The 16,047-nt window shown below is 36.1% G+C and overlaps 2 protein-coding genes across 3 annotated transcripts; one reads left to right on the top strand and one right to left on the bottom strand.

Annotated features, from left to right (window-relative positions):
• The first annotated feature begins 311 nt into the window (after positions 1–311).
• On the top strand, positions 312–12,563 carry LOC106158943 (uncharacterized). 2 transcript variants are annotated; one of them, XM_087018140.1, is made up of 21 exons: positions 312–421; positions 2,509–2,591; positions 2,808–2,882; positions 3,151–3,228; positions 3,500–3,619; positions 3,885–4,064; positions 4,555–4,681; positions 4,970–5,075; positions 5,611–5,668; positions 5,988–6,027; positions 6,522–6,570; positions 7,300–7,372; positions 7,999–8,089; positions 8,746–8,817; positions 9,310–9,376; positions 9,763–9,839; positions 10,224–10,308; positions 10,490–10,547; positions 10,787–10,812; positions 11,338–11,414; positions 11,670–12,563. In XM_087018140.1, the coding sequence occupies exons 2-21, from the start codon at positions 2,534–2,536 to the stop codon at positions 11,743–11,745; spliced, it is 1,593 nt and encodes a 530-aa protein (XP_086874266.1). In that variant the 5' UTR covers positions 312–421; positions 2,509–2,533; the 3' UTR covers positions 11,746–12,563. The 2 variants fall into 2 exon arrangements, with proteins under 2 accessions (XP_086874266.1, XP_086874267.1); XM_087018141.1 differs by lacking the exon at positions 11,338–11,414.
• A 143-nt stretch (positions 12,564–12,706) lies between these two features.
• LOC106158944 (uncharacterized) lies at positions 12,707–15,776 on the bottom strand. The gene is made up of 4 exons (XM_013535073.3): positions 15,617–15,776; positions 15,021–15,248; positions 14,142–14,232; positions 12,707–13,761 (listed from the first exon to the last, which is right to left on the bottom strand). The coding sequence occupies exons 1-4, from the start codon at positions 15,660–15,662 to the stop codon at positions 12,951–12,953; spliced, it is 1,176 nt and encodes a 391-aa protein (XP_013390527.2). The 5' UTR covers positions 15,663–15,776; the 3' UTR covers positions 12,707–12,950.
• Between the last annotated feature and the right edge of the window lie 271 nt (positions 15,777–16,047).

Genomic DNA, 16,047 nt, shown 5'->3' with positions numbered 1-16,047 from the left:
ACACTTAAGTTTCTTTGACTAAAGAAACGATGAAAACTGTCAAAGATGGAGGTTTCATAAAATTAGCATATATCAAGGATCAGCAGTTAGAAATACAAACTCGGTTCATTTTGAAATGTAGACTGTTAGTTTCAACGGCGTTACCTCAAAAACCTTTAGGGTCGAGTTATTGTTTCCATGGAAATAAAAGATACAATGTAGTAGTTTTTAAAATGGCAATGTGAAGCCGACACCATTGCGTAAGTGATAATGTATAAAGTCAAAAACGTGCGATATCCCCAACTTTTTTACACACCGCATATACATGTACCTTGTATTCAGGTAAGAACATTAATGGTACTATGGGACATAAAAGGGGCTAGGAAGGGCAGGTGATTCTGAGCCTGGTTTAGTGGACAGAAATTCCACAGCTTTTCAAAAGGTGAGGATGGCTTTCTTTTTCTTCTTCCATGTGTTATTTCGTTCACTGTGTTGTAAAGAAAATTGTTGTAAAGATTAGGCTACTTACGAAGGAACTGAAGACAGCGCACAGGACAGTATCAACTGATTTATTTACGGTATCAATTGGCTTTTATATTAAAATATTCACGTTGTTTTCCACTGGACCAGCACTGCGCCGAGTTCATAAGGGACATGGTACCCGTGAAAATTTTGATCTATTATACTGCTACCTGATTTGCAATATTCTTTTGAATGACGAGAATTTAACAATTAAATCATTTTTGATGCTGGGTATAACTAAACAATGCGCTTTTTATGTTTATGTAATACATAGGGCAGAACGTACTATCCAGTATTGTACATGTAGATCTAGTATAGAGATATAGCATACATGTAGTTTTAACATTAAACTCTCATCAAATGGACACACTTTGAATATTTATTTGTCCTTTTCAAATACTGGTAGGTCTGAAATGTATTATTTGAAAAGAATAATGAATAAATCTGGATATTTGGATGAAGCGGGGACACATTAGAACCAATGTTATTACTTATAAGTTGAGCACCACGTGTTGAAATTTGAAAAGGATCGTGCTCCGTGAACTTGGATGTGGACATTTGGCCTAAGCCTTATGCCACAAGTACAGTGTATCAGGTGACAGTTTACCTAGCAATTTAAAAGAAAAGGTAAGCTACAGAATGATTGCGCGAATAATTATCATTATTATGCAGTATACATGTAGTCCCTCTTACTTGGATATGGCTTCAAAGCCAAATTGATCTGTAAAAGTTGTTCGGAACGAAACTTACTCTAGGTAACTAGTATTTGTGCACGTAGGGATGGTGTCGTTTTGTCAATTTAAAATGTTGAAGTTATAATTGCTCACATTTGTATTCCTTTTACATTATACTTTTAACATTTAAAGCAGGATTTAATAAATGTTTATACAGCGGGTCTAGTGTATTGTAAGAATGAGCATCATTATCAAATGTTCTGATTGCTATTTATTGGAATGAGAGTCTTTTAATTTTCCTCAATTCTTTCCTCATGTTTTACCCCTGTGTTAAACCCCGTTTACCACAGCAAACTATGTTGTATTACGAAAATGAGGAAATGGACGCCACCAAGCAATTAAACTTCAAGCTACCTTTTATATTGTCATTTTCACTCATAAACGCAGCGTGACGTGGTGAGTACGTTTCTGTTAAGGAAGACATCAGCTCTAATAAAAAAGCAATCAAACTCTGTATAATGTTTTTCTAATGTTGCAGTGTATGAAATGCTTTCTGTGCAGAAGACTAGATTCAGGTTAAGTAGTAGCTGGTATTTTTTGGATAATTTGAATAAGACGTGCGACACGGTATGCGGTTATTCAAGTTCCTTATTTGCGACTGATTGTCCAACCATACCATATACCCTGTAACACTAATTTGGATGTTCTCTTCATATTTGGAAAACTAGTTGCACAATATTGGGATATCGCGTTATTGCATGATTCAGTGTCTTCAAGATTTCCATTCATCAGATAATTTAGCTCATATCAACACAAACACTGCAAATACAAAGTAGAATTTCAGAATCAGTAGGATTATAGTCTACCTTACACATTATAAATTTATATTATGTGGTATCCATGAATAAAACCCCCAATCCATAACGCGGTGTGAATATTCTGTGTCGTAAGCTGTAGGAAAAAGTGCTGTAGGCCTCCCCCACTCCCCAGATTCAAGAGTTTTTTAGTCTTTATGTATTTGACTAAAGCCAAGTCAAAAGCAAATTTTGGGCGCTGGAGGTCGACGATGGGGGAAGGGATGGAAGGGAGTATCTAACAAGAAACAATTAGCTACTGGGGAGGGTAACAGGAAACCCCTGTACTTGCAGATGGTCAAAGGTTAATTAGGGCGGCTGGAAGCAGCGGCGCATAACTCTACTTGCATATTTTTTTCTGAATTTAAATTGCCCGTGACACTGGTGAATGCACTAACCAAATGTCCCACTGCTGTGATGATAATGTAAAACATACGCATGTTCTGCTGTATATATGAATGTATTTATATAATTCACAGGTGAAAGAAACAACGAGAACACACCATGTTGTGTCACACGACCCTGGCACTGTATTGTCTATGTCTTGGCTTGATTTCACAAGGTAATCATTTTCTTTGCAAAAATCAGACAAATGTGATTTTACCAAACCGCTTTGGAGACGGTGACCCAGAGCACAGTCTTTATCTGTCCTGATTAAATAATAATTCTATTTGTCTTTTGTCTGACGAAATCCTGGTAATGTTTCTATTCGTCAAAATTTAAAGTAAGAAAACTTGATGTTAAAGATGAGTAAACCCACGTCTTTGTTGTTCAACAGGGATGGCTGTGAACCTTTGGCCTCAGTGGTTGGTAGGAACCACAAACAATAACAACAACAACAACAATAATTTCGGTAAGTTAATCTAATCTTTTCTTGTCTTAGCGTAAACTATTATAAAGGTATTGCGATGTTCTGGATTATTCTAATGACGACTTATTATTCTAGGTTACTAATACGTTGACACTTTCTAAAGATTTCCAAATATTCTCAAAAATTTATAAATATCTTAATTGAAAAAAGACACAGTATATAATTACTATGAGGTTTTGTACATATATTAAATAAGGCGTTTATAATACTCTCTAACGATGCGATAAGTTCTATTTTTATCTGTACGCAGGTGGTCCTTGGTGGCTGCTACCGGCAACCACCACCACTGCCACCACCACCAACAACAACAACCCTCCCAGCAGCAATGGTAAGTCCCTTATTTATTATCAAAATTCTTTGTTGGGATTCAAGGGAAAGTTTCCTGATTGTGATAATTGATATTGGTTTAATTCTAAATGCAATTGACTTTTATTGCACTGAATTTGGTATTTAAGTTAGCACACATGTATGTTATAAATTAAAAATGCCACTGACTAAATACCCCGGTAGTGGAGAAGAATTATGGGTTTTGGTTATTTATTTGATATAGTTTCTGATTATTTTATACTATATCACTATGTATGTATCTATTTTGAAAGGTTTCGACTGGTTCCAACGCGTCTTCAACAACAAGAATGGAGGACAGAAAACCAATGGCAACAACAACAACAACAACAATAACAATAACAACAACAGCAACAAAGGTGGCAACAATCCAGGTCCGTTGGCGTCCTAACAGTGAATAGCAATGTCTTTTTTATCATTCATCATCATCATTCTAAATTCGTCGCCATTATTCAGAAATTTACCAAGTTACATTAATCCTTTCAACCTAGTTTATGCCACTTTCATGGCAGAGCTTTTGCCAGATTGTTTTTGAATGGTTTAGTTAGTGCTATATAATGGAATAAAGAGTTTGTTTGACTGTAGAGTTATACAGTTTATGTCAATACATAACAAGTGTTTCATTTACTTCCTTTTCAGCTTGGCTTCCCGATAGTTTGTTTGGCGCAGGGGGAGCACCCTCGCCACCAGCTGGCGCCTCAATCCGTGCAGCTAGCATTAAGATAAAGCCAGCAATGGTCAAAAAGAAGCTGCGTATGGCGATGAAACCCGCCGGAGACGGTCACTCTTATATCATAAAACTGAAAGAAAACGCAATAGGTGGGATATGAGAGCCCTCATTGTTTACAATATTATAATCAAACCTATCTACTTTTTGAGGTAGACGTTTTAAGATGTGTAACATCAGGAAAAATCCATAGGTTAATATGAAACCATATGGTTAATATTTTTTGTGCAACCATTTGAATTTGACGGTCAAAGTTAAGACTTTTTTAAGATTGCCTTATATATCAGTTACTATGAACGCTAATCTTCATCGGCATCAAGGTTTTTGTTTATGCTAAAATGTCATTATTCTTAAATCTAATTCCTAAACTACTGGACTATGCTATATAATGTAGACTGCCTGATTGGTTTCTGCTCGAAGACAAAGGCAAACTGATTAAAACGTGTATCATGTACATGTACTTTGCAACAAATGAAATTTTACTGAAAACGATCTATATCAACATTTCCCTTATCAAGGAGTCCATTTCTAGAGTCGAAACTGAGCCTTAAAGGTATGATTTTGGGCTAATATTTTTTGCAGTTGGAGCGGCAGTACTTAACATGGGAGATGCAATTCGAAAGAATAGCAAAAATATATTTGCTGCAGGAGTGCAAAAAGTAACAACAGTGGGGAGGAAAAAATTCCTTAAGGTCCGAGCGGAAAAACGGTACGAATCACTTCCGTTGTTTTGTATATACAGTTTTATATATGTACTATTCAATACCACAGTGGAATACTATGTATAGCCGAAATTGCATTGACTTCTATATACAGGGGGGTATGTTAAGGTATTTTAAACAGATAAACAAACTGCTCCGAATACAATATGAGGCTTGAACTTAAACAGGAAGATTTCTTTTAAAAAAACAAGATGGTAATAAGTAATCAAGGTTGAACATTTAAGTAAATCGCTTAATCTTTAAAATTTGATCAAAATATGATTGATTGGTTTCAGTGCCATAGAGAAGGTGCTGGATTTCAATGATGTGGATTATATTGAACAGGATGTGCAAGTTTCAGCCGCTGCGTATTGCGCTACAGAATCAAACATTGCTTCCTGGGTAAGTTGACACAAAGATATTTAAGACATTTTAGCTATTTGTTTCTCATACCATTTTGTTTTATAAAAAGAGGAGTTGGAGGGGAATTCTTTATTAATTTTCACATTTTCAATTTTTTTTCAAATTTCATGATATTTATGTGTCAATTTTAATTCATTTTTATATATTAAGATCGGTGGGGTTAGACAAACAATTATGTAAAAACTAACCAATGCTATTTATTAAATCAAACAAATTCACAATACTCTATCTACCTTCCTATTGATATAACTTACTTATATTATTTTCTATCGAGAGAGAAAGAGAGAGAGGGATGGGAGAGAGAGAGTCTCGCAGTCTTCCATGTTCAAAGCCTTTACAGCGTACTTGTTTTCTGTATATGTAAATATCTTCATGAGTATCTGCCATTTTTGCAGTATATTATGTCTTTTCTAGTATAGAATTATGCTAGAGCCAATAAAGATGATAATAAAGTTTTATATTAACCCCACCGTTGAAGCATTACTTTGTCAATTACTTTGTTTAACCGTGATAGGGTAAGGACAGTCTAGACAAGCGAACCGCCGTTATGGACAATAAATACAGTCCTCTGGGTAAGTTAAACTAGATAGGATGTGTTAACAAATATATATATATATATGTACTGGTAGTGATGCGTTTTAACATTTGCACAAAAAAAAAAAAAAAAAGAAAAAAAAAAAAAGAAAAAGAAAGAAACAGAGAAAGAAAAAAGTGACACCCTTTGTGATATTGGCATCTGCTTGAAGGTTCCAAGAAAACTGAAACCGGTGTTAATTTTTTCCTGTGATTGGGGTGGGTTGGTGAGACTGAACGGGGTTACTAAATTAGTCTCATGAGCCACCAAATAATGTTATACGTGGTAAGCTTAATTGTTGTAAATGGCATTTTCAGGAAATGACGGCGCAGTCGTAAGGACCTACGTTGTTGACAGGTGTGTGGTTTCTTTTGCTTTGGAAGGTTTCTTAAGTTCGTACAGGTTTAGAATCCAGTTTGCGTTTTTAATGACATTATTACAATGAATGGATACACATATTGTTAAGAATTTTAATTGACATTATCATTGATGCATCTACATACCGGTATATATATATATATATATATATATATATATATATATATATATATATATATATATATATATATATATATATAATGTATTAAGAGGGCATTCACAACAGATGATCCGCGGATCAAATATGGCGGACCCTACATGAAAGAAAAGCCGACTAATTCGCTGATGGTCTCCACGTCCGTCCTTGCAGGGATCCGTGTAATGCCACGTGTGAAGGCGGGGAGACCATCAGAGGATTAGTCGGCTTTTCTTTCATGTAGGATCCGCCATATTTGATCCGCGGATCTGTAAATCCAAGGATCATGTGTTATTTATGTCCTCTTAGTGAATATTTTTTCAATAACTTGTTGTAGTGGAGTTCGACAAGACCATGATGAATTCACAGGTCGGCTGATATTGGGGGTAAGAGTCAAACGCCTTTGTATTTATGAAATACTGTTACATTTAATAATAATAATAATGATTTAAAGAATAAATAAATACATCGAGTAGAAGTGCAGTAAGAAAAGTACAAAGTGTTACTTATCAAAATGTTTCAGTTTATAAAGCATTGAAAACATTCAATTTTCTTTATTTCTATTGTTTTACTAGTTATATGTATGCACATGTGCAACAAGCGGATGTGTTGTGCGTAGACTCATCGTAGCATACGCAAAAAGCAAAAGAGAGCCCTGTACTTTATGTACATTTGTACTGTAGTTATAGAAGTTGGAGGCACATTTGGCGCTAGACATTGTCAGCTTGTTTATACTAAACATTTAATTTACCTGGGAAATTTCAGCTAAATTCCATTCCATTACCAAGGTAGACAGTATCCAAAACCGTTGACAAATTTACAATCCATAGTCCCTTTTTTGCAAACTTTCTACGTTTGAATGGACTCTTACGTGGAGATGGCTAAAAGATTCTTCTCAGTGGTAACACAGCCATTCAAAATTCGAAACCATATTTATCAATCATAATACCAATAGCTTTGTACAGAATCTCGTCCCACCTTCGCATATTAAGGTTAAGTTACGAGAAATTAAATATTGTTATAAAAAGGTCTAGCGCACACTGTAAGTCTTAACATAATTATAAACTCCGTGTCGTTTTATAATGAATTCTTAAAATAATTCAATCTCTCTCCAGCCGAGTTACACAAACGACAATCCGCAGCCATCCAGTGGGGAAGATCAGTTTAATCACGGCACATTAGTTGCAAGTGAGTAGGACTTAGGTCGCATTCAGAACAGTGGCCTAACTAGTCCGCGGATCAAATATGGCGACACACTTTTAAAAAAACTTATCGTCTAATCCTTGAATAGACACTGATTAGATTCCATGTGGGGTTTACGCAACAAGCATAAGTGGATCGACCATATTTGATCCGCGGACTGGTCAGTCCTTTGTTCTGGATGCGGCCTTTATGACCAGTGCATACATATATTCTTCAGTTACCTTAGTAAGTATTAACAGATATGTTACATTACCTGCTTAGAGGTGTCTTGTTACGTATTACCTACGTCTATCGTTTCTGCACTGATGCTAGATACATGTACCATTATCTCTCGTGAAATCCATCCTGATCAATATGACTCATTCTAATAATAATAATAATAATAATAATAATAATAATAATCTTTATTGAAATATTGCAACCCGAAGGTTGAAGTGATACATATATATTTTTATTTATTTATTTATTTTTAAATGACATTTTTATTTACGTCAGAGAAGCCTGGTCATTTTTGGCCCTGTTGCACTCTATAGTCGCTCTCACCTCCTTGGGGAGGATTCTATCAACAATCACAAACCAAATGTTTTGTATATTTTCTTTCTGACACCCAGGTGCCATCGCTGGAAATCTTTACGGCGCATCAAATAAAGCCACCCTTGTTTCGGTTCGAATTCTGGATGGCCAGGGAAACGGTTTCACGTCGTAAGTCTATGACCGCATTCACAACAGCGAACTTACAGGTCCGCGGATCAAATACGGCGACCCACTTAAAAAATTGCCACATAATCCCCTAGGATTACGGAGGGGATTACGCGACAAGCATTCAAGTCAGTCCGCTATGTTTGATCGGCGAATCTGTTATTAGTCCGTTGCTGTAAATGCGGCCCTTAAGTTTCATAAACCCCATTATGATATTACATTACTTGAGTAGAGTTTTAATGTCTTTTTTACACTGTCATTGTAATATCTCTTTGACATTTATAGGATTCGTCACCTATGGTATATCATTTAAGAAAAATCTGTTGTTTTAAAATTCATTACAAGCAGTATAACGCTTTAAAGAGAAATAAAAACTACTATTTCTGTTCCTATTTCAAACTCGGTCTTTGCATAAATACATTGTTTGTTGTATCATTGAAATGTACTTTTAAAACACTTTCTGACTTGCAAAACTCTCGAGCAAAAAGTGACATGCCGTGAAACATTACAAAACATGACAAAAGTTTAGCTTGACGCAGAAACTAAGCTAAATGAGCCATTCACAACTAGGTTCTAGGTATAAGAATTACTCTTTTCTATCATCTTACTAGTATCTAAAGAGGCCACAAAAATGTTATAGAACATCCTCTACATTTTAGTGATTTGGTTACCGCCATAGGGTACGCAATCACTGACTGCGGGCAACAACAAGGAATTAGATGTACCATCAAGTAAGTGCCTTTGTACAAACGACGTAGCAATTGCCCCTTTCACTCAAATAGCTCTACAGTGGCAGATTCTAAGTATTAGTGAGTAGTTAGTCAGTTTTGACCTCTACCGCCTTCTATCTACATTTAATATAACCAAAGAATCGCTTAGTTACAGTTTCCAAGCCGTTGCCTTAGTTGCATTTTGCTCTATGAATCGCTGTCTCTGTGACAACAATACAGTTTTTCACCTGCTTATTTCTTTTGCCTTAGAGTGCGTTTTATTGTCCACTCCCGTCATTTTTTCCCCTCATTATGTAGGCTAGTGTTCGGTTTCAGTAAGCTCTTGCTCGCTGAAGCCCATATGCAATGTATATTGAAACCAAATAAGTAAAATAGGTAAAAGCGATAGTACATGTATTCGTGAAAAAAAAAAAAAAAACATGTTCAACAAACATAAAGTAAATGATACAAGATGTAAAGCGACCAGTTCATATTCGTCTTTATAACTTCCAGCCTTTCATTATCCGGGGGAGGGACTTCCCAGGCTGCTGCAGATGCGATTGAACAGGCAGTACAGGCTGTGCGTATACACATATGACATACACTTTTTGGGATAATAAGTGACTGTATTTATTCTGCGCTTTTATCATAAATGACATGATTATTATTATTATTATTATTATTATTATTATTATTATTATTATTATTATTATTGAGTATCACAAAGAGCAAGGTCTGGGAAGGATTTTAAGAATTTTATATACATTAAATTACAATTTTCTATTTATATTTCATAAATTTTCTGGTTTAGAACGTCCTGATAACGACATGGCTGTTATAATGATAATGTTACTACACGTACTGGTTCTCACGCTTTTTCGGTTTTTCACGTGTACATGTGTGAATTCAAAAGAATATCAACATCTTTTTATATTTAATTACATTACTCATTTTGTTTTATTTCAGAACATCCCAGTCATAGGAGCAGCGGGAAATGGCGGTTATGATTCATGTAATACTGTGCCCGGAAGCGCACCAGAAGCGTAAGTAAAACCCTTTTTTTCTCGTACGCTTAAATGATTTACAGAGGTATGTATAAGCTTCTTATACACCTCTTTTTAATTTCTTCTTTCATCATTCTGTTATATGGCAGACAGTGACAGCAAAGCCTTTCTGGTGGACGTAAATTTAGTTCACAAACAATTTAAAAATCTAAATATCTAAACACCTTGCTTACACACACACAACAACAACTCACGTGCGGCTATTTTAAGACACACTTATTTATCCACGCATGTATGTATCTTATGCAACAAACACGCCACATGATTCAATTATGTGATTACCATATATATAGCACATCCTATATTCCAGTGACATTGAGGATGCTTGAGGTGATGTTCTTCTGTTCTTTTCCTTTCTTTTAGTATCGTAGTGGGCGCGGTGGATAACCAATTTGCTTTTCCAAGTTCAATATCGAATTACGGAACATGCATTGATATCTTAGCAGCCGTAAGTTCGGTTGTTGTTCTAGAAGCTTGCATGGTTTAGAAATATAATTTAAAATGGCGAGTACGATATGTTTTACGAAAATCTTGAAATAAAATTTACGTTATTTAGTAATTATGTTTTGTGTGTGTGTGTCGCTGTATTTTCCAGTAGCTAGCTCCTTTGCCTATGTCTCCTTTTCCAGGGTGTGGATATCTTAGGTGCTAGCAGTTTCGGTCCAACTGCAACCACCACAAAATCCGGTAAGTTTCCCAGCTTTCTCTTCACACAAAGTAAGATATTCAGTGCATCACTTCAATGTATGACATAATGTATGGCTTTGATTTCTCTCTTTCTCTCTCTCTCTCTCTCTCTCTCTCTCTCACACACACACACACACACACACACACACTCACACACAAGTGCGAGCGCACACACACCATGTTGTTATTAATGTGCCTATTGATGTGCCTATTGATCCTTAGCATTTCAATCGTTACAGGAACTTCCTTTGCGACAGCTTATGTGGTAAGTACAACCGTATCGCCTCTCATGTACTGATATTTTACATTAGTTTTCATTAATGCCCATGTGTTGTATTTTGCCTTGCATCTTACAAAACAATGATAATTGAATCATTGTAGGGTTTTTTTATATTCTTCATACTTACTCTTAGTTTTGAAAATTGGGTCTAAGATGCATTAAATTGTCTTGATTCTGACACTAAGAAAAATTTCCAGCTTCATATTAAGCCTGGCCAATCTTCCCTAAAACACTGAAAGTCTTCATCTTACGTAATAGACTCAAAACGTTTTTGCACTTTTAGCTAATACCCAACAAACGCCTGCCTTTTCGTGAAGCATGTCTTAATTTGCTACATTCTGTTGAAAATGCTGCTTTACACTGTGCAGGCGGAATAATACCACAAATTTACTAATTCCATTTTACAGACCGTGTCAAGCAAATTCAGTTTATCAATACAATATATGTACATAGACGAATGAAATGGTATTCAGACTAATTAAAAACCTGTTGTTTTCGCGGTTATTTCAGACGGGCGTGGTCAATGACTATTTAAGTGCTGTTCCATCGGCTTCAGTATTAACGGTTAAGCAGTTTCTATCTGGTTGGTAAGTCTATCCGCCTTGAATACTCAAAAGGGAGATGAACTCCCTACGGGAAGTTCATTGATAAGTGTGACATTTTGCCTATTTCACACACAGTACATTTTAAACAATTTGTGAACCGACTGTGAATCACTACATACCTTGGCTTTCTTCGTCCCAAATGCGCACACGAGATAAATAGCACAAGTACAGAGCCATGGTGAGTTACAATTGAGATTGACATAGCATGGAGAAAATGTGTACAATATGTCTTTTCAGGGCTACCAGAAATGCAGTGAGCAACGTTCCTAGTGGCACGGATAACGTTTTATTGTATGTTGGGTGTTTTTGGTAGTAAGTGACAAAAAAAAAAAAAAAAAAAGGATGAAAGGAATTCAGCTGTCAATTTCCAATAACTTCAACTGAAATGGTAAAATAGTGTAACATTTCTGAATCTGCAGCAAAGCAATTGATGCAACACCAAGTATGGCGCTTTTCCAAACGTTTGCTGTTTGTTCCCTGTACAGATTACGGGCGACCTCGGATTTTGCTCTAGGACTGACCAGATAATGAAACGACCTTGGATACTGGCGGACTTCGAGTTACGGAATTACTACTCTTTTTCGGCAGCGTTGGCTTACAGAACAATCTCCATAACAGTAAAACTTGAAAACTAGTAAAATTCTGTTCTCTTGAATAATCATTTGCACTAAAGAAAATCCTGTATATATTGTTTATCTTTCCATTCATTTCGTATTTCTGCGGTTCATGATGTGAGTCCTACTAACACACGGCCAACTAGCTTACATGGATGGCGACAAGTCTTTCGATAACTATGAAAAGCGATTGGTTTTTGGATTGATAGGTATAGTTGAATTTCATCTACAAACCTTACTCGTATTTAACACGGTAGAAATATGTGTCTACCTGTAATGTACACTTCATATAAATGTGTGTGCTAAAAAAATTGATTAAATGACACAGTTCATGATCTGCACTCGTATTGGTGGAATTTAGTCACAACGTTCTAAAAATGTGCAATTACATTTGATTCAAATAATGCACCATGTAGTTCCACAACCTAAGGCTAAGATCTACAATTGTATTACTTTCGTATTAAAGCTCTCTTTAACTGTTGCATGTTAGTTTCGAAAATGAAATAAAATGATATAGTTAAGAGGCATATTTTTTGCTTTGTTTATAATGACCACTGACAGTATGTTCTCGAGTGGACCAATAAAGTCAAAATAGTAGAGATGCTATGTTTTGACCACTTTTAACATTCAATGGACTTCTTCTGCAAAATGAAAGCAACTGATTGTTTAAAATTAGCAAACAATTTACAGCAACATGAATGATAATAGCATGGTTAATAATAACAATGTAATATAATAATAAAAGATAAATGAATAAATGAACAAAATCGATTGACAAGACTGACATATGATAATTAAGGGTTCAATGTCACGTAAAATATCAATTGGATGAAACCTAAATAGAAATATGCCCTTGCATGCCTCTTCACCACTTTGTGTGTAATAACAAATGTCACACAGAAGATCATTTACCGTTTTCAACCACTGTCATTTCATACAGATCATTCTCTTGCATGATCACTTCTTCTGGTGCTTCGTCCATTTCCGGTTCTGGTTTTGAACCGTTGCCTGCGGTTGGGTTTTTCTCTCGTGTGTCGTCCTCATTTCTCCCAGGGCTGGGGTTCATTACGCCTAATACAGTATTCTCGTATGCTTGTTCACTTGCCTCTGCATGTCTGTCTTCTACGGTCGTGTGGGCTGGATCATCCATGGGCGATTCGTGAAGTTTCTTGGATTTTGACTTCTTAACCGGATGAGCATACAGCTGATCTATATTGTCTACATTGGACGTTTCACTGTCTTTTGACTCTTTACCATTTTCCAACATGGGCGAGTCACGGCCTTGATTGATTTTGATGGAAGCATTTGTTTTGTCTGTCATAATTTCTTTTTCTATCCCTTCATCTCCCTCTCCTCTAGCAGGCGGTGCCCCAATTATATCTACGTCCTCGTAGGCTTGGTTCCGAAAACCTGCCTCGGGCTTTGGACATAATAACGATTTGTAATATTGACCTTGTTCGGGCTTACCAGGACTCTTTGTCTCGTCACTTAATGGAACGTAAGACATACGGAAGTTCTCAACCGTGGCGCCGCCTATGTTTTCCTCTCCAAGATCTGACCCCTGCTTCTTTTGTTTCCCAAATGTCACGTGCTCCGGGCCGTTGTCGTCTGCTGCAGCAAGAGATCTTTGACTTTTCACGGATAAACCTCGAAGCTTTCTTTCCAACCAAGCGTCCGCGTCAAAACGTCTTGTTCCTGCCCCTTCTAGTTGGTGCCTGTAATCAGTGAATCTTTTTCAAAGAAGCGTTACCTCTAATAATGCGCAACAAACATATGCAATATACAGTCTTGTGACAGAAATAATTTTGCTCTTAATCGTGTTCCATGATACTTGTACTTAAAAACGCAACTTGACGTGTATATGTTTCAAAATCAAGCACGTGTACACACATGTTGTACATTTTTAATTTTTGTTTGTTCTTTTTTTAAATATCTGATTAAACTGCACGTTTGCATAGACAATCGGTGGGTTAAAAAAGAAAGAAAATATAAAAAATAATCTTGTTTCCTTAACAAAAAAATAATAAAATAAAATAAAATAAAAAAAATAAAAAAAAAAACATTCCGACAATGGCACAATACTCATTATTATTACCCTCGTCGCTTTTGGCAGCAAGCCACCATGATGATACCCGATATAAGGATCACAACCCCATAGCTACCAAGTACACTGATAAGTATGATACCTAAAATGAGAATATGACACACAGTGACCAGGACAACCACAATTAATAACGGTGTTTGAAAAACTGCAAAGTAATGAGGAGAAAACATTTCAATCAGTATTCTTTTTCTTTACTTTCATGAATAAAAAAGTCATAGCTCGAAAGGTCTACGAAGGTCACATGTTTAGTCAGATTTGCTTTAAAAGCTTAGCATCATCACATCGGGAAAACAACAACAACTACAAGAACAATAATAATAATAATAATAATAATAATAATAATAATGAATAAATGAATAAACACAATTGCACGAAAATATGACGAAGTCTATTTTGCCAACTTAGGCTGTATTCCCAAAGCTTTTAGATCGACCTATCCCCGCGGGGAGTCTCACTAGATTACTGTCAGATAATCCGGCTTAAATGTCCGTCCCGCCTGCTACAAGCTGTAAGGGGGTAATTAACTTTCGTGTCCGCTCGGCTGACAGCTATTTAGCGTGAACCCCCAGGGAGTTAGGTCGATCTAAAGTAGATCGATCTAATCTCCGGAAATGGGGTCTTAGGGAGTTTACCATGTAAGGGGTAGGATGAGTTCTATCGAAGTATGATAATAATGTTAAAATTTCACAGAGAAGCTCAACGTGTAACGTTTCTAATCAGCTGGAGATACTTTATTTACATGTACAGTCATGTTATGTTTCCATTAATGTGTCTTCAAAATTACACACTACTGGAGTTGTGCACATATTTATACCATCATTTGTGTATTAGTTACAGTTGAAATAGTTGCTGTTTCAAATGTTGTCTTACCTGTCGTTGTAATTGCTGTTGCAGATGCTGCAGTTGTTGTTGTACTCATTGTTGTGGTTGTATTCGACGCTGTTGTTGTTGCACCCATTGTTGTGGTTGTATTCGACGCTGCTGTTGTTACACCCATTGTTGTGGTTATATTCGGCGTTGCTGTTGTATCCATTGTTGTGGTTGTATTCGGCGTTGCTGTTGTATCCATTGTTGTGGTTGTATTCGACGTTGCTGAAACTGATGTTGAATTCATTATAAACTACCCAAATTAATTTGCACATGATACTGTGTCGTTTTGTTATCTAAGAACCCCCCACCATTACAACATAGCGAGTAGAGAGGTATCTATGGACAAACATTACCTTGATAGGGTCAGGTCTCGTATAATGAATTATTTTTTAACAATATGTCAAATAGCGTGAAGACGCAATAAGCATGCGTTTCGCTAAATCATGCATACAATACATCATCTGTTATTTTCACCTATTCTACTACTCCATGGCAAAGGTGTAACTAACTTAGGCTTTTAAAAACTATCAGAATGCTATAATAACTACAATTAATGATTACTTTAATAATGAGTATATACATGTAAGTATATTTACCTGCAATTGATGCAAATAATCTTATTATAATTAATAAAACCGCCATGGTGCCCCAGATCAACTTTCCTCGATATCTTGACAGTCGGTGATAAAATAACCACCCGGCCCACTGCTAGTTAACTAACAAGGAAGTAACTTGCAGTTTACCTCTGGTTAACGGGTCATTTCTTGCGACCCGACCTAATTTGTAACTACGCAAATATATTTCTGTTTTGAAATAGCACAAAAAACGATTGACTCAAAGGATCAATGAGCCCATTATTCAGTACGCAGGTGAAGGGTAGTATAAACTCAAGACAGGTAGTGGAGAATCGAGAATGGTGTTTTTCATTCTGTTGATTGTGTAGTGTTATAGGCAGCTGTCCCACTTTCTATATATGGTGTAGCTCTGTATCATTCAACATAATGGAGTTGTTTGTGCATCATACAAA

The sequence above is a fragment of the Lingula anatina genome, chromosome 7, assembly GCF_051362555.1.
Source record: "Lingula anatina isolate TDL-2025a chromosome 7, LinAna3.0, whole genome shotgun sequence".
NCBI lineage: Eukaryota > Metazoa > Brachiopoda > Lingulata > Lingulida > Lingulidae > Lingula > Lingula anatina.
The sequence above is the reverse complement of the archived record's forward strand: the minus strand, read 5'-3'. Positions and strand labels throughout refer to the sequence as shown.